The sequence below is a fragment of the Asparagus officinalis genome, chromosome 6, assembly GCF_001876935.1.
Source record: "Asparagus officinalis chromosome 6, Aspof.V1, whole genome shotgun sequence".
Lineage (NCBI taxonomy): Eukaryota > Viridiplantae > Streptophyta > Magnoliopsida > Asparagales > Asparagaceae > Asparagus > Asparagus officinalis.
The window spans coordinates 72,310,256-72,329,322 of NC_033799.1; the positions used below are offsets into that span (position 1 = coordinate 72,310,256).

Below are 19,067 nucleotides of genomic sequence, written 5' to 3' on the forward strand. Positions count from 1 at the left end.
ACAAGCCCTAAGGGAAGGGAAGGAAAGCTGAACAACGGGAAGGGAAGGGGAAGGGAAGCGAAGAGAATTGTAATATGTTATTTGGAAGTTGAGTAAGGTGAATGAAGGTAAAAGGAAGTAAATATATGTAAATTTACATAAATGACTTTATACTAATAACACATCAGCTTTTTTATTTGTTTTGATGGGGGTAAGAATGTCATTACACCCCTTTACCCTCCTTTACCCTCCTCTACCGTCCAAATCGGGAGGGGAGGGAAGAAAACCAAGCAATTTTACCTTTCTTTCCCTTTCCTTCCTCCTCTCTACCCTCCTTAAAAAAACTCACAAACAAGATGAAAGCCGCATTTCTCTTCCCCTCCCCCTCTCTACCTTCCATCCAAACAGGGCATAAGGGAAGGGAGAGAAGGGAAGGGAAGGGAAGGTAAACAAAGGGAAGGGAATGGAAGGGAAAGAAAAGGAAGAGAATTGTAATATGTTGTTTGGGAGTTGAATAAGCTGAATGAAGGTGAAATTAATATAACTTGTTTGAGAGTAATAATGGAGGGAAGGGAAGAGAATGAATATATATGTAAATTTACACAAATGATCTTATACTAATAATACATCAGCCTTTTTATTTGTTTTGATGAGGGGTAAGAATGTCATTACACATTTTACCCTCCTTTATCCTCCTCTACGGGGGGGGGGGGGGAAGAAAACCAAGCAATTTTACCCTCCGTTCCCCTTCCTTCCTCCTCTCTACCCTCCATACAAAAACTCCCAAACAATATGAAAGCTGCATTTCTCTTCCCCTCCCCCTCTCTACCATCCATCCAAATAGGGCATTTGAGCATGAAAGAGATGATAGGTCACCGCCAAGGCCTTTGGTTTTGGGCCTGGGCTGTTATTTTTTTCACCCTTGTTTGTACTAAAAATAAAAAAAATCCTTGCACGTGTCTTGATAGGAGTCAAGAACTGCGTCCGTTGCAGATTTACGGGGGGCCGGAAGGGTCACGAACTCTGGGCAGTGATGAGCAAACCATCCGGTTCGGTCTGTTTTTAAGTTGCAAATAGATCGTTTTTTAATTAAGTTGCTAAATAGGTTGCTTTCGAAAATTTGTCCTAAATTTTGACAAAAACTATTTGAACCGTACTATATTTTAAACCGGAAGAACTCATCCAAATTATTTTTCGGTCGGACCGGTTCAACATATTGGATATGAACTTGGACCAGTTTAAATAAGAAAAAAAAGTCAATTTTGATGTGGAAAATAAAATAAAATAAAATATCAAAATTATAAATTTAAGAATCATCAATAAAAGAAACATTACAGAATAAACAAAAATAATAAATAATATGACGAGGGGGGAATAGAAAATTGCGAACAAACGAAACGAAAGAAATAACATATGTTAGACAATTGTGAGAGAGATTGAGTCTGAAACTTTCTCCAACTGAACCGTCTAAAAAGTATATTCCAAAATCAAACTAAACCGTCGAGATTTAGTCAGTTTAATTAGTTTGTACTAATTAACGCTCATGGTCAGGCTGAGACTTGCTATTTAGATGTGTTGGAGTTATAATAAGTGTAACTTAAAACTTGACATTGTAGTGGGAAAGTGTAGTCCCACATAGAAAATGGAATAGGAAGGAAGGTTGTTTATAAGCATTTCCCTTCTTTCTTATGCTTAGAAGAAATTAAAGGGTTATGCTCTACACCACACACGCGCGTCGGCCGGGCTCGGGCTCGGGTTGGGTGGCGCGCGCGCACGACCTGCGGAGACGAATGCAGCTCCGGATTGAGAGGCTCTTAACCTGTTATATTTTGTTTTTGCTAACTGGAATAATTAAAACATAATTAATATGATACAGATTAAAACGTGATTAATGCTTTTCTTTTACAACTAAAACGTGATAAATATTTTGTAAAGGCTAGGATAAATGGGCGAGTAATTAAAACATATTAACTGCGGATTTATGGACTTAAATGACGAAACAGCTAGCATTAAACATGTTAATTGCCACGGATTTGTGGGATAACGGACACGACTCTCAACCTATATAAAGACCGGAATATGCGAGTGTTAAGCATAGTGTGAAGAAACGGATCTCTTCTCTTCCTCAATCTAATGTAGTAGCTGAAAGAAAGAATAGAACATTAATGGACATGATAAACTCAATGTTAATTAATTCTGGTGTGTCAGAGAACCTGTGGGGAGAAGCCCAAATGACTGCTTGCCATATACTAAATAGAATTCCATTCAAGAATTTTGATAAAACCCCTTACACAATTTGGAAGAATAGAAACCCTAACTTAGATCACCTGAAAGTGTGGGGGTGCTTAGCAAAAGTTAAGGTACCTGAGAATAAGAGAAAGAAGATTGACCCTAAAACTGTAGATGGAATCTTTATTGGTTATGTTTCTGATAGTAATGCAAATAGATTTTTAATAATCAACTTTGATATTAATGAGATAGCCAATAACACCATTATTGAAGCTAGGGATACACATTACTTTGAAAATATTTTTCCTTACAAAATCAAAGTAAGCAACACAGGCCCTAACTCTAGCAATTAAGATCCTAGTTCTAACCAATGTGAAACTAGTTCTAGACAAATCAGACCACTAGAAAATCCAGAAGAACCTAGAAGAAGTAAGAGAACTAGAGTAGAAAAGGTCCATGAAGACTTCTATACATTATTTGTATAAGATTCTCCAATTACATTTAAGGATGCAATGAAATCAGTAGATGCTCCGTTTTGGAAGGAAGCTATAAATAATGAAATTCAATCTATAGTTCAAAAACATACCTGGGAACTCACTGATCTTCCTTCAGGCTGCAAAACTATAGGATGTAAATGGGTATTTAAGAAGAAACTCAGACCAGATGGAACAATAGATAAATATAAGGACAAATTAGTAGCTAAAGGATATACCCAAAAATCTGATATTGATTATTTTGATGTATATTCTCCAGTAGCTAGGATTACTACCTTTAGCATCCTTATAGCTTTAGCATCCATTCACAAACTTATAATACATCAAATGGATGTTAAAACTGCATTCTTAAATAGTGACTTAGATGAAGAAATTTATATGGATCAACCTGAGGGATTTGTTGCTTCTGGAAAAGAGAAGAAATTATTCAAGCTTATTAGATCACTATATAGTCTCAAACAAGCTCCAAAATAATGGCACATGAAATTTGATGAGATCATACTATCCTATGGATTTGTAATTAATCAGACAGCTGAGTGTGTATATCACAAAATAGATAATAACAACAAAATTGTGATTTTATGCTTATATGTTGATGATATTCTTATTTTTTGACTCTGACATACAAAGCATAAATGAAATCAAACACTTTTTATCACAAAAATTTGACATGAAAGATTTAGGTCAAGTTGATTTAATTCTTAACACTAAAATCTTCAAAAATGAGAATGAATATGTGTTATCACAATCACACTACATAGAGAAAATACTCAAAAACTTTTATGATCTAAATTGTCAACCTGTTTCTACTCCATATGATCCTAATGTACATCTAAAGAAAAATACAGGTTATCCTCAATTACAAAGAGAATATGCACAAATAATTAGATCATTAGGATTCCTGACAAACTACACCAGACCTGACATTGCTTATACAGTAAATAGACTTAGTAGATATACATCAAATCCTGATAAGAGTCACTGGGATCCTTTAGAAAGAATTTTGAGATACCTAAAAGGAACTATAAATTATGGTTTACATTATAAAAGCTATCCATCTGTATTAGAAGGCTGCTCATATGCAAATTGGATTAGTGACTCAGTAGATGTAAAATCCACCACCGATTTTGTGTTCCTTTTAGGAGGAGGAGCTGTGTCCTGGAAATCTACTAAACAAACTGTAATGGCTATAAGTACAATGGAATCAGAAATGATAGCTCTTAATACTACTAGTATAGAAGCTGAATGGTTGAAAGATTTACTTACTAAAATCCCATAATACAAAAACCATTACCATCTATTTCTATTCATTGTGATTGCAGGTCAGCGATTGAAAAATGTTATCAAGAGAATGCAAATGTGAAGATGAATCGACACTTTAAAGTGCGACATAAATCCTTGAGATATAAGATGAAAAACCATGTAATAGCCTTAGATTTTGTAAGATCAAAGAAAAATCTTGCAGATCACTTAACTAAAGGCTTATCTAGGACAGTGGTCCTAGAATCATCGAGGGGGATGAAGTTAAGCTCATAAGAAAAATCACTATAGTAGCAACCTAACCTTGCAGAGGTTCAATGGGTAGAAACAAACTGGATGAGTGATTAATTATGAGGAGCACTGAATTTATTTGCTCCCATCCGTAGGATGATCAGTGCTAATAAAAGCAAGTGAAAGGTTGAGTTAAACTCTTAATGAATCCAAGACCCATGAGGCATGATGCTTACTTGCTCGCATCATTATTAGGATTCACCTATATGTGTGTAGTTGTGAGGCCGCGACTATGGGATCAGAGCTACTCCTAATAACACACATGAAAGATACCTGCGTAAGGCCGATAATAACGCAACCCGCTTAGAATTCTTCAAAACTATACTATGTGTGCTTTCTGTAGAAATTCGATAAATAGGACTGATTGAAGGCGTAGTCCACCAAGCTCTCACGGATCTATATAACCGTCACTAAGTGAATGTTCAAACCGAAAGGTACCTCCACCTATTACATAGTATAAGGGAACCAGCAATCTTAATTTTCAAAGTTTTTCTTTTACTCTTAATTCTGAATTATTTTAAGCTTTAAGTTATGTGGGGGATTGTTGGAGTTATAATAAGTGTAACTTAAAACTTGACATTATAGTGAGAAAGTTTAGTCTCACGTAGAAAATAAAATAGGAAGGAAGGGTATTAATAGGTCTTTCCCTTCTCTCTTTTGCCTAGAAGAAAATAAGGGTTATGCTCTACACTACACACGCGCGCCGCCGGCCGGGCTGGGCTCGGGCTTGGGCTCAGGTTCAGGTCGGGTAGCGCGCGCACACGAATGCAGCTCCGGATTGAGGAGCTCTTAACCTGTTATATTTTGTTTTTGCTAATTGGAATAATTAAAACATAATTAATATGACACAGATTAAAAACGTGATTAATGTTTTTCTTTTACAACTAAAACGTGATAAATATTTTGTAACGACTAGGATAAATGGGTGAGTAATTAAACGTATTAACTGTGGATTTATGGACTTAAATGACGAACGACTAGCATTAAACATGTTAATTGCCGCGGGATTTGTGGGATAACGGACACGACTCTCAACCTATATAAAGACCAGTATATGCGAGGGTTAAGCACAATGTGAAGAAACAAATCTCTTCTCTTCATCTTCTCTTTTCGAAAATATTTTTTCTGCTATTACACTTCCGCTGGTTCCCTGAAAGTTGAGAAGAATTCGCACAACCTTCTTGAAGCTCGTGCCAACGAGAAGGAGGTCGCCTGACCAAGGGTTGCTGTATCTCCAAGAACTACTGTCGCGTAGCCCTGTATAAGAGGGGGCAATTATATTCTTGGGACAGTGCCTTGTACGCCTCGACTATCAGGCCGTATTTCTAACCTTATTTATTTTTCGTTACAATTAATTTTATTTCTGTGATAAAATATTAATCTGCTTTTATCTGATATTAATCGTCTAATTTCGTGTTAATTATTGTCTAAATAGCTAATATTCCCAACAAGATGGTGTTACGACTACACTGGTAGAACTATCGGGCGCATCACTTCACCTTGCAAACTCACCGGCGAATAATTCGTGCCCGAAAATGAAAGGTTGCCATGAGTTGTAAAATATTTTTTTATAGATTGATATTGCATTTGAATTAGTATCTAGCTTTTTGTCAACTCATTGGTTAGAACTGGATGTGCTCCAGTCAAATTGGGGGGAAAAAATGTCACAAATAAATAATTTTTTTATTCTTGCACCCTTCCTCATTCAAGTGGATTCATGCAGGTTTTAGATAGATTTAAAGGCCAATTTTGATGGTCTACAAATTTAGTCTTATTTTTTCAAATATGTTAAACGCGTTAATAGTAACATACTACTTATTCGTATGAGCATCTATTCTATTGTTTTCCTTATGTATGTGTTACATTCATTTACGATATTCGTATTTGATTTCGACGGATATAAATTAAAGGTTTTCCTATCAATATTCGACTAGTTTGCATCTCTAAAACCAATCTAGCCTTTTTATATTTTTGCTCGATCAATAACGCGACAATTATTTCTCAGAAAAAAAGTCCTCAAAAAATTAAAAAAATAAAAAATAAAAAAAGCGACTTTTGGACTCTTTTCCACTTCATGTTCAAATTTCCCTGTACACCAAGAAACCAAAAATTCCCATACCCCTAACATAAGCAAAGCACATAATCACACCTCAAGAAAATTCCAAGCAAGTCCCTCATCGACAAATTCTCTCTCATAAAACCCCCTGCACCCCTCTCCACCAATTCTCCCCTCTTCCCCTACTCTATTTCCAATTAAAAAAAAAAAAATCAGAAAACCCGTAGAAAATCTACACCCAATTATCACCTCAATCATCTCCCCTCAACGTCCGTCGTCTCATGCTGTATGAATGAGAGGAGCCCATCTCAGATTGAATGGGAGCTCAGAAGAGCATTCATGCTGGAAAAGGTCAGTTCCCCAAAAATAAATGAATAAAAAAAATAAAAATTTCTATTTGGGTCTTTCTCTAATTCTAACGGTAGTTTTGAATTGGAATACAGCGAAGATAGATTTCAATGTGGACTTCACTCACAAATTATGTGGCGCCTTCTTGATTCCTCCTCTCAGGCTATTATTCTTAGCCTTACCCATCAATTTTATTTTATTTTATTTTATTTTATTTCTGAAATACCCATTAACAAATTACTTGGATTTGGGTTCTTTGCAGGGGTTCTACCAATCCCTTTTCACAGGTTATTGGAAGGTATAGTTTCTTTTGGGTTGTTTACGTTTCGAATTTGGGTTAGAATTTTTGATTGATAATTTGACTTTATTTATTTATTTATTATTATTATTGTTATTGTTACTTTGTTTGCAGTTTGAGTGTGAAGCATCCCAACCTTTTTGGAAGAAGTGAGAAGTTGGATCTTTTGTGGGATAAGGGGCTTCAGGATTCTAGTGTTATTATCGCATTCAGGCGGCCGAGGCCTGAGTGGCTCTCTCAGCAGTCATTTGTTATTCAGGTGACAGTTTGATTCTTTTGTGGTTCAGTTTCTTAATGCTGTGAATTTTAATTGTGATCGGCAGTTAGCAATAACCGAAGTTACATGTGTACATGTTGAATTATAGAGTTAAGGGTAGTGAGTGGTTAAGTGGCCAAATGGTTGATTCATCCCTGCATTGTTAGAGTTGCATCAGCCATTAATTTGAAGCCCTGGTAGAGAATATCTCGTAGTTGTCTCTTTTTCAGCTGGGCAAACTTTGATGACGATGACAATGATTATGCATAATAACCAGTCAGATATTATTTTATCTTAAAACAAATTTTCACTGTAGACCCAAACCAAGTTTTAATTACCAAAATCGACCCATTTTTTTTAATTACCAAAATCGACCCATTTTATGCCACGTAAACTTAATCCCATTTCCTAATTAGTCGGGGTTGCCAACCCCGACTGTTTAGGAGTTGTTAAACCCCAATTAGAAGCCTTAAAACCAATTTTTAATACCCTAAACAGTCGGGGTTGCCAACCCCGACTAATTAAGAAATGTGATTAAGCTTATGTGGCATAAAATGGGTCGATTTTGGTAATTAAAAAGAAATGGGTCGATTTTGGTAATTAAAACTTGGTTTGGGCCTACAGTGAAAATTTGTTCTTTTATCTTATGATGCGTGCCAAGTTGTATGTATTCTGATTGTATAGAGTATATTAAGAAAGGTAGAGTATGTTTGAGGCCAAAGGTATCTGTGACCTTCTGGACATTCTGATTAATATTGTATGGCCAAATGATGATAGCTATCTTTTGCTGCAAAAATTCTTGATATTGTTGCTGATAAAATACCTGAGGATTGAGAATGAGATAGCTAGTTGGAGCAGGCCATATAAATTGACAAATTACTTTTTTTGCTAAAGTATTAACTAAAATAAATTTAAAAGTATTATCTAAAAGAATTTTTTTCCTTTTATGTAATACATGTGATTGATATACATGCTTCAGGGTTTTTTGTGTGCATGTGTGTTTGGGGTTGGGGGGGGGGGGTAATAGAGTACTTAGTACATTAAGAAATTTAAAGAATATTGTTCAGTCCCACGTTGCAAGATTGTGTAACAGTATTCTATTGGCTATGTTATAAATAGAAATTGATTATCCCTCTCTTAGATGAAGTCACTTTTAGATTGCTTCTATTATTTGAGCATCTTTTTTAATGCATTCATTAAAAATTGGTTATCCATTCTTCAAATAACATGAGTTAGTCTTTTCCCCTAAAAATTATAATTTGATTGCTGAAATATTTAGAGTGTTCTCTTGGTTAAGTCTTTGACACTACTTGACTGATATTACTGTTATTACCAGCACTCAGTAACACCAGAGATTGCCGTTCATGGATTGCCAGTCAATAATTTTTCTCGATCAGGGAGTGGGGGTGTCAACCTATGTCGCATGTCAGCGGGTGTGGATCTTAGTGAACCTGCTACTTCCCATTGGAACACCACAACTAGCATCAAATTTGAGGTGGGCGCCAATTTTTTACAATAATGATAAAACTATGTATTTTATTCACCATTCTTACAAAGGTTAAATTTGACGTAGAGTCTTCGTTGTTTATTTTATTTAAATCCAGCATGTCCGTCCTATAAGCGATGATGGCCGTGCCATAACTAGGGACCTTGATGGCTTTCCCCTGACTTGCAGGTAATTAGACTGGTTACTGTTGTTTTGTTGTTGCTTCAGGCTGATAAACTGGTCAACGTTTTATTCTTGTGCAGTGGTAGCCATTATGATAATATGGTTATTTTGAAGCAAGAGTCACAGTATGCGACTGCAAATGATCATAGTTTTTCCAGAGTAAGTGATAAACATTTTTTCTCTTTCAAGATGACTTGGATCTTAATCTGACTTATTCTTGTCAGTTGAGTTTTCAAATGGAACAAGGCTTACCTCTTCTGTCAAAGTGGCTCATCTTCAATCGGTTCAAATTTGTTGCTTCCAAAGGAGTCAAATTGGGGCCAGCATTATTAGTCTCAAGGTGAGTACATTTTCTGAGGCTTTCAATTTTGTCCTTGCTAAGATTTATCACTTACAGTTCCCATTTGACAGCTTGACAGGTGGTTCAATTGTAGGAGACATGGCACCTCATCAGGCGTTTACAATTGGAGGCATTGGTAGTGTTCGAGGTTATGAAGAGGGTGCAGTTGGCTCAGGAAGGTCATGCCTAGTGTTTAACAGTGAATTTACAATGCCTTTGGTATGTGAACTCCTCACTCTGCTTAAGTGTTTGCTGTCTAAGAATGTAGAATGCATACCCTTGATTACAAAAAACTTTGATTTTATACCTGCATGGCACTTGCATAAAGAGGTTCTGTCCTGACATTGTTACTGATTCCTTTTTGGAGGTAAAAATTGTATCAAATTTGATAATACCAACAAGAACATACTAATACATCAGACTAAAGCCTTATCTAATACAATATTCTAAATATCGGATGTCAGAAATTTGTCAGACAGAATTTCCAAATCAGATGGTGAATTTCAAAGATATATCATGGATATTTAGTAAATATTGGGAGTGTCATATTGGATAATGTGTACTACACATCGTAGATATTCGTACTTGATGCGTCAAAGAATGGAATTGTGAAGAACATTGCTAGCTCTTTAATGTTTATCCACTAATAAAAAAGTTACTAATATTTCCAAGTCTATAATACTAGGACTAAACGTATTTGGCTTGTAACTCCTACTAAGTTATGTCTTTTCGACATCTAAGCTAAAGTTTAACAGTCTCCATGATGAAAATAAGGAAGAGACACTTAAATGGTGAAAGATTCAGGAAGAGAGAAACTTACTTGCACAAGTCGTCTAGGAAGAGTAGGGGCTTATTGATGGGAGCAGTTGATGGTGAAGGCAAATGTGCCAAAATACATAATTCGTCTATAGTGTCTAGAATTGAAAAAGATGTAACACTTTTGTAAAAGAATTTAGGGTGTGTTTGGCAACAACTCAAAATGGGGCGAGGATTGATCCTGGCCTCATTTCTGGCAAACCCTTATTTGGGAAAAGCTGGGCCAAAACTGGCCTAGTTTATCTTAAACCAAAAAGGGCGTTCAGACAGGTTCTTTTTGGACCACCCTCCCCCGGTTCAACTTTGAACTGGTATAGGGTAAAACTAGACTAGGACTAATCCTAGCCTAGTTTTTCGTTGGGTCCCAAACACCCCCTTATGCTCAATGGAGCCATAATTATTCCTTTTGGGGCGGGTATTAATTTAGGTTTAAACCCATATTGAGCCATAAATCTACGCCCAATCATTAAAACAAATGTAGGTACAGAATACAAACCAATATTGAACATCATGCCTTGCTTTGAGGCCCTAATGTCACTGAGTATAATAGGAAAATCTTGATATATCGCCAAAATTTTGTCGAAAACCAAAAATGATATTGAAATTATATCATATTGTGGCGAGCCTTATAAAGGGACATGTCGTTCAATATTTAAAATAATAACCTACTGTCTATTAGAACTTTTATGAGTAATGATAATCAAAGTTCATGGGACACGACTCATAAGTGTAAAATCTTCTTATGAAACTTTTCTTTTGAAGTGGGTGATCAAAATTAATATATGGTTTATTGATCTTAGTTATTCTCTAAATTATTGCATCTCTAACCACAAAATGCTTGTTCTAGAGACTAGAAAGCACTATAAAAACTATTGTTATGTTTAAATGATCCTACTTTTATTATTTGTAATTTAGCAGTCCTTTTAGAAGATTGTAAGAGGTTTCAAGGTTAACCTGCATTAATCTAAGGCTAAATATCATAAAACGTCCCTTAACTTTAGACAGTTATAAAAAAACCCCTTAAACTCTCAAAAAATCAGAAAACCCCCCTTAGGTTTAGGGGTTATAAGAAAATCCCCTAATTTGGAGGATTTTCTGATAAAATCAAAATTAAAAAGGGGTTTTTTGCTAAAATCTGAAAGTTAAGAGGGGTTTTGTAATGATCCCCGTACTTGGAGGGGGGGGGGATTTTCTGATATTTTAAAAGTTAAGGGGATTTTCTGATAATTGTCTAAAGTTAAGGGGGATTTTCTGATATTTACCCTTAATCTAACAAGTGAAAGTTTTGATGGACAAATACACCGTTCTCATCTTTGCATGACCAAGAAACTTTCTCTCTTGTATTTAGGATTATCATCTAAAATTGGTTATCTGATAATCAAGCGTTCTTGGATCCCTTGAGTAGCACAACTTTTTCTTTATTGTGACAACTCAAGTTATTTCATCCAATTATCTGTGATTGTTTCTTTGTGTTCTTGGTTACCATGTAGAAATGATTGTCCATGGCCAACCATGCTTGCATCCCTTAAGTGGTAATTAGTAAGCAGCATAGCTTTTCCTCCTTCTTGATGACTCCAATTATCCCTTAAAGTATATAGATTACCTAATTTATTTGTCAACGCCTTTTAATATGAAGAGATTCCCTCCCCTTAAAGTATATAGATTGTCTAGCCCTTTGGATCTTTATGATCAGATGACTAGAAACTAAACATGGTGCATCACATCATCCCACGAAAATAAGAGACATATATCATCTTATTTTCATACAACATGATAACCACCTTGGTGACAAAAAATTTGAGAATATTCCTTTGTCGTTGAAAAGGATAATACTCCATCTCACAGCATATATAATTTAGATTGTAACACAAAGTCATTACTCAAAAAGTATGTTAATGTTTTATATACATACATTTGTTTCTGAAGAGAAAAACCACGCCTAGAAATTAGAATATGATGATTTTTTGGTTTCATTTGCTTTCATCATATTTAGAATGAATTATTTGCTATAAGAGTTATCTTTTTCTTTTCTTTCTTAATCAATTCATAGTGTAATTTGTAAAATTCTATTTTATACAAGAGAATGAAAGTAGTTTAAATTAAAAAGATAAATTATCCCAAAACATAACATTTTTTACCACATCTAATATTCCTATTACTACTATTATTGCTTTAATAGTTTAAGTTTCCCGAACAGTTCAGTATAGACTGTTTTGTTCACTGTTTTCTTTAAAAAAATATTTCTTTCAGTTGTTCAAATACGGTAAGCTAAGTTGCATGGATATGTGTGTGCTGGTACGGGTAGGGGACACGACAAATTTGTTAGAGGTAGAGTATGATTACGCCGTCAAAACGTAGGTGATGAAATGGCAGTTTTGGGCCATACATGCATGAGGACTAATCAGTGCAAATCGAATAACCTGACCGAACAAATCAAATTTCCATGGTTCGGTTTTAGAAAACTTCGATTTAGTTTGGTTTTTGAATCAAGGTTATGGGAAGCATTTGACGGCCTAGGCATCGGACCCGACACCTAGAGACTAGGCGCCTTGGCAAATTTTTTTTTTGTCTTTTTTTAGTTATAATAATTGACAATACATGTCAATGTTATCGAAAGTGCTAGGCACCTCTTAGCACCAGACTGATGCTTAGTGCCTAGGCGCTTGGACAGATTTTTTCTTTGATTGAATGGTGGTGGAGGAGGTTTTTTGAAAGTGTGAGGTGGAGGAGGTTTTAGAAAGTGCGAGTTGGAGAAGGTGCTCATAGTTAATGGAGGAGGCTGGAGGAGTTCTGAGGAGGTTAGAGGACATAGAGGCGGTTGCGGAGGAAATCACGACTAGGATCTAAGTAGTACAGTTTGTGGAAGCGGTCCACACTTCCATAGGCTCCCATCTAGGCAAGCGGCCGATGTACTACCTAGGACTAGACGGGCTAGGCGCCTGCTTTTTAAAATATTGTTTAAATATTTGAAATTGAATTAACCGAACCGACCAATCTTAATATAATTGTCTAAAAACTTATGATCTTTCTAGGTGAAAAGATAATTCATACTAATATTTTTGTGTATCTTAATTGATAAAGTTTCAATTTTAGTTTGTAAAGTAGTTGATTTGGCGAGCATGCTTGTCAACTAGGGGTATGAGATGAGTAAGGGGTTTGAAGAAGTGAGATTTTTTTAAGCTAAAACCTACCTAATCTGACATGTCTATACCCAAGCTGAACAAACTGAACCAAACTTTAGTTTTGAATCTAGTTCAATTCAGTTTGGAACAAATAGTCAAAATCGATCTAACCATCCATTTGCTCACCCTTAGGGTTAGATACACAAACAACCTTTGAAATCGTAGTTTTTAACTTAATATGGGCTGAAACGAACTCAATCTGTGTCAACCAAGTTTGAAAAGTGAATGTGAAATATAGGATATATGTTCAAGAGGTGTATGACAAGTGTTTTAGATTAGAACACAAATTGTTATAATTGAGTATAGTTCTGAATAAATATGTGTATATATTTAAGGAGTATCTAAGAAGTGTCGGGTACGGGTATGAGATGTGTTAGGTATTCATACAACTTCATGATAGAAGTTATGATAGCCCACTAAGTGTCCCACTTCAGAAAATTGATAGAGTTTAAGAGGATTTAAATTATGAGTCTTGAGAATCAAGTGCAACATTGATTAGTCAATTTTGGCACGTATTGCATGAGTTCTAGGGTTGACATTGCTCTAACGGGCTCGTCGGCCTAGAGCGTGACAGAATAACTCATGCAACATAGATGATAAGCAATAAAAAACAACAATCATACATAAAGGAAGGAGAAAATAAATATAAAGTATCTTCATTTGAGATCAAGGGATCTCTTCTTAACAACTATTCAAATAAAAATCATTAATATTGCCTACTCATTCTTCTCTACGATATCAAAAATTAAATAACCGTAAAAAATTAAAAGAGCTATCTAAACACTAGAATTCATAATTAGGGCTTTTATGTAAATTGTAATAAATCTTTTGTCCTTACCATTAGAATCTGAGTTAAGTCCAAGAGTACAAACAAATCTAGTAACGGCCCATGAATAAAAAAGCCACCAACAAAAAAAATTTAAACAATCAGTAAATAACTAAAAATTAAAATTTGAAAAAAGATGCTATAAATAGAAAATTGATTATTTTTGTACCACTCATGAAGTTCTTTGTGGGTTAGAAGTAGAATCCGGTCTTTTGCCAAGTTAGCATCTCATTTGTTCAAGGATAATCTTGTTCTTTTTTCGGGTTTGATCTCAGTTTTCCTGCCAAATCTAAAACCAAACACGAAGCTGACCCATTGTCAAGAAATATCACAAGGGCAACAAGAAAGACAACAGTGGCAGAGTAAGAGTATTGAGCCTTAACTTGCTTTGTTGAGGTCAAGATTTGAGAGGGGGGGATAAGGAGGGGATTGAGGTCTAACATAGCCACGAGTCAATAAAAAAATAGAAAATATTTTTATGAGGAATTAAAGTGATTTTAATACAAAGCATCAAGAAGAATTTAATTAATACAAAGCATCAAGAAGAATTTAATTACAAATATGATGCGGACTATTACAGCCATCTGAGATGGAAAATATTTTTATCTGCTAGCAAAATGGGCTAATTTGTGCACAATAAGTCCATAGCCATCTTAGAAGAAAGACATTTTTATCTGCTAGCAAAATGGGCTAACTTGTGCACAATGTTATCGAAAGTGCTAGGCACCTCTTAGCACCAGACTGATGCTTAGTGCCTAGGCGCTTGGACAGATTTTTTCTTTGATTGAATGGTGGTGGAGGAGGTTTTTTGAAAGTGTGAGGTGGAGGAGGTTTTAGAAAGTGCGAGTTGGAGAAGGTGCTCATAGTTAATGGAGGAGGCTGGAGGAGTTCTGAGGAGGTTAGAGGACATAGAGGCGGTTGCGGAGGAAATCACGACTAGGATCTAAATAGTACAGTTTGTGGAAGCGGTCCACACTTCCATAGGCTCCCGATGTACTACCTAGGACTAGACGGGCTAGGCGTCTGCTTTTTAAAATATTGTTTAAATATTTGAAATTGAATTAACCGAACCGACCAATCTTAATATAATTGTCTAAAAACTTATGATCTTTCTATGTGAAAAGATAATTCATACTAATATTTTTGTGTATCTTAATTGATTAAGTTTCAATTTTAGTTTGTAAAGTAGTTGATTTGGCGAGCATGCTTGTCAACTAGGGGTATGAGATGAGTAAGAGGTTTGAAGAAGTGAGATTTTTTTAAGCTAAAACCTACCTAATCTGACATGTCTATACCCAAGCTGAACAAACTGAACCAAACTTTAGTTTTGAATCTAGTTCAATTCAGTTTGGAACAAATAGTCAAAATCGATCTAACCATCCATTTGCTCACCCTTAGGGTTAGATACACAAACAACCTTTGAAATCGTAGTTTTTAACTCAATATGGGCTGAAACGAACTCAATCTGTGTCAACCAAGTTCGAAAAGTGAATGTGAAATATAGGATATATGTTCAAGAGGTGTATGACAAGTGTTTTAGATTAGAACACAAATTGTTATAATTGAGTATAGTTCTGAATAAATATGTGTATATATTTAAGGAGTATCTAAGAAGTGTCGGGTACGGGTATGAGATGTGTTAGGTATTCATACAACTTCATGATAGAAGTTATGATAGCCCACTAAGTGTCCCACTTCAGAAAATTGATAGAGTTTAAGAGGATTTAAATTATGAGTCTTGAGAGTCAAGTGCAACATTGATTAGTCAATTTTGGCACGTATTGCATGAGTTCTAGGGTTGACATTGCTCTAACGGGCTCGTCGGCCTAGAGCGTGACAGAATAACTCATGCAACATAGATGATAAGCAATAAAAAACAACAATCATACATAAAGGAAGGAGAAAATAAATATAAAGTATCTTCATTTGAGATCAAGGGATCTCTTCTTAACAACTATTCAAATAAAAATCATTAATATTGCCTACTCATTCTTCTCTACGATATCAAAAATTAAATAACCGTAAAAAATTAAAAGAGCTATCTAAACACTAGAATTCATAATTAGGGCTTTTATGTAAATTGCAATAAATCTTTTGTCCTTACCATTAGAATCTGAGTTAAGTCCAAGAGTACAAACAAATCTAGTAACAGCCCATGAATAAAAAAGCCACCAACAAAAAAAATTTAAACAATCAGTAAATAACTAAAAATTAAAATTTGAAAAAGAGATGCTATAAATAGAAAATTGATTATTTTTGTACCACTCATGAAGTTCTTTGTGGGTTAGAAGTAGAATCTGGTCTTTTGCCAAGTTAGCATCTCATTTGTTCAAGGATAATCTTGTTCTTTTTTCGGGTTTGATCTCAGTTTTCCTGCCAAATCTAAAACCAAACACGAAGCTGACCCATTGTCAAGAAATATCACAAGGGCAACAAGAAAGACAACAGTGGCAGAGTAAGAGTATTGAGCCTTAACTTGCTTTGTTGAGGTCAAGATTTGAGAGGGGGGGATAAGGAGGGGATTGAGGTCTAACATAGCCACGAGTCAATAAAAAAATAGAAAATATTTTTATGAGGAATTAAAGTGATTTTAATACAAAGCATCAAGAAGAATTTAATTAATACAAAGCATCAAGAAGAATTTAATTACAAATATGATGCGGACTATTACAGCCATCTGAGATGGAAAATATTTTTATCTGCTAGCAAAATGGGCTAATTTGTGCACAATAAGTCCATAGCCATCTGAGAAGAAAGACATTTTTATCTGCTAGCAAAATGGGCTAACTTGTGCACAATAAGTCCACACCCATCTGAGAAGGAAGACATTTTTATCTGCTAGCAAAATGGGCTAACTTGTGCACTATAAGATTACCCGTTCATAAGACATGACTAACATAAGAGGACATGAATGTCTTGAAAAGAGTTGAGCATTTCTCGAAGATACTCGAGAGATTATGCGGAGGCACAATGACACTATGGATCATAAACACAAAATCTGGACAATCAGACTCCAAAATGATTCATATTAACCATATTAACCAGAAGAAAAGGCAAGTCGAAGACCCTTGAGAAACGCATGAGCTTCGACATCAAAAGGGGGTGAAGGAGGGTCAAGGGAACTGTATGATAGGATATGATGACTAATTGGCTAAAATGATCATATACAATCACCCTATAACTTGAATAGTTTTTATTTGAGGTAGCGTCAACATTGATTTTAATATTAGGGAGTGGAACTGACCATGAGGACGGAGAGCAAATGTCAAAAATACTTCCCGAGGTAGGCATGCCCGGAGAGTGCAAGCGAGTGTAGACTTCCACAAGAGTGAGAATGGCCAAGGGGTTTGGATGATTACCTCTGAAAAATTACATCGTACCTCACTTTCCTGAACCAACAAGCAACTGCAATAATGACGATAATTGACAGACTATGAATAGGGGAGTTGGCCTGGACCACTAAGTGAATCAAAGAGAAAGGGGGTAGAGGTGGGACAACACAACAAATCGTGGACCAAATAGAGCGGGTGAATTGACTATTCATGAAAGAAGAGATGATCCAAAGTCTCATTTTCCAATTCACAAAGAGGGAAGATTGAATCACTTAACATGCCGAATTTCACGACGGTGTCTCTAGCTAGAAGCGGGGCCATTATAAAGAGTTCTCCAAATAAAATTATTGACATGAGGTGAAATGTTGTTGATCTTTTGGATTCTCACAATAATTCTTTTTACAGTAGAAGGAGTGCTATCACCCGAGTGAGATTTCATCAAAAGAAATATTGTATATAGCATTTGAAGAGATAGGTGGGAAGAGGCCATTCAAAAGCATAGAGTCAACAGGTTGGGCAACCAAATGGGGACAATAGTGATTGTCTGTGCGAAAGATAACATCCGCAGTGTTGTCATAAAAAGCTGCTGAAATTAGATAAACATTCCAAGTATTAGAGGTAGAATCAATAAGATGGTTAAACCAAGGTAATGTGAGTAGGGAAAAGAGGCGGGGTTATTGTTTGATCTTTCATTTAGAGGTTCTGAAAAATAGAGATGCTGAGACCGTCACCAATTACCCAAAAGTAGCTCAACTTGATCTAGTTCCTCGTCCATAAAATAATATGCTATATATTCGAGTCAGAGGGCTTGGTGGATGCACTAGAAGTGATTATTGTTGAGATATTTTTCGGTGAGGACAAAGGTCATGTGAAAACAAACACAAATTTAACTCCTGGATATTACTATCTAATGAAAAAACTAGCAGAAATTCCTTAAGCTGCAATCTCACATTTGAACAAGGGAAAAAATTACATCAAAAGTTGTTTTATTTTTCAAAATTTCACACTTCTTTTTATTTATAAAACTTGTGTTTGTCTCATCAATTTGATCATTCTGAAACTTTAAATTCCTTTCCTTGCAGACAAAGGGGTTTGAAGGTGCCATCTTCATGGATTGCGGAACAGACTTGGGTACAGCTCATCATGTCCCTGGTAAGTTCATTATATTTCTATCTACTGCCATTGTTCAACAAAGTTTATTTACACATGAGGGAATCATTTCTATATCAAATGTAAGTTGCTTTCATTAATAAGGAGAATATAAAAAGTAGAGTTAATTGTTACGCACATATTATGCCCTACAGGTTTCTGCTGGAAACACTATTCTTATTAACCCAAAAGGAAATTGATCTGTCTTTGTGAAGTATAGTCTCTTTTTTTCTCTCTGGTTCTAGATTTTTTTTTGTTTGTTTGTTTTCTCTCTGCTTTTTTTTTCTTGGATATCAGATTCTATTTGTTTCCTAGGTGAGTTTGAACAAATGAGTATATTGCCATATATTTTTTAGTAGTACCAGGTTGATTGAGACTATTATTTCTCGTGATGTAGATTCCAATGTCTGTAACCACTAGCTAGATGATGATCCTCCAATCTGTTTCTTATACAGTTATCTGCACCAAGTGATAACTGAGGAATTGATATGAGAAGGCAACTTTCTTTTTAATAAATTGTCTTCACAAAACCTGTTGTTGTT

The 19,067-nt window shown here is 35.4% G+C and overlaps 1 protein-coding gene across 1 annotated transcript in view; it reads left to right on the plus strand.

Moving 5' to 3' along the window:
* LOC109845565 (outer envelope protein 80, chloroplastic) overlaps nucleotides 6,437–19,067 on the plus strand; it is a 13,280-nt gene continuing 649 nt past the window's right edge. The window contains exons 1-10 of the mRNA XM_020414831.1: nucleotides 6,437–6,660; nucleotides 6,753–6,819; nucleotides 6,920–6,955; nucleotides 7,070–7,214; nucleotides 8,548–8,706; nucleotides 8,816–8,886; nucleotides 8,961–9,039; nucleotides 9,105–9,220; nucleotides 9,292–9,439; nucleotides 18,459–18,528. Coding sequence (XP_020270420.1) covers nucleotides 6,627–6,660; nucleotides 6,753–6,819; nucleotides 6,920–6,955; nucleotides 7,070–7,214; nucleotides 8,548–8,706; nucleotides 8,816–8,886; nucleotides 8,961–9,039; nucleotides 9,105–9,220; nucleotides 9,292–9,439; nucleotides 18,459–18,528 — 925 coding nt within the window. The 5' untranslated portion in view covers nucleotides 6,437–6,626. The remainder of the gene's footprint in view (nucleotides 6,661–6,752; nucleotides 6,820–6,919; nucleotides 6,956–7,069; nucleotides 7,215–8,547; nucleotides 8,707–8,815; nucleotides 8,887–8,960; nucleotides 9,040–9,104; nucleotides 9,221–9,291; nucleotides 9,440–18,458; nucleotides 18,529–19,067) is intronic.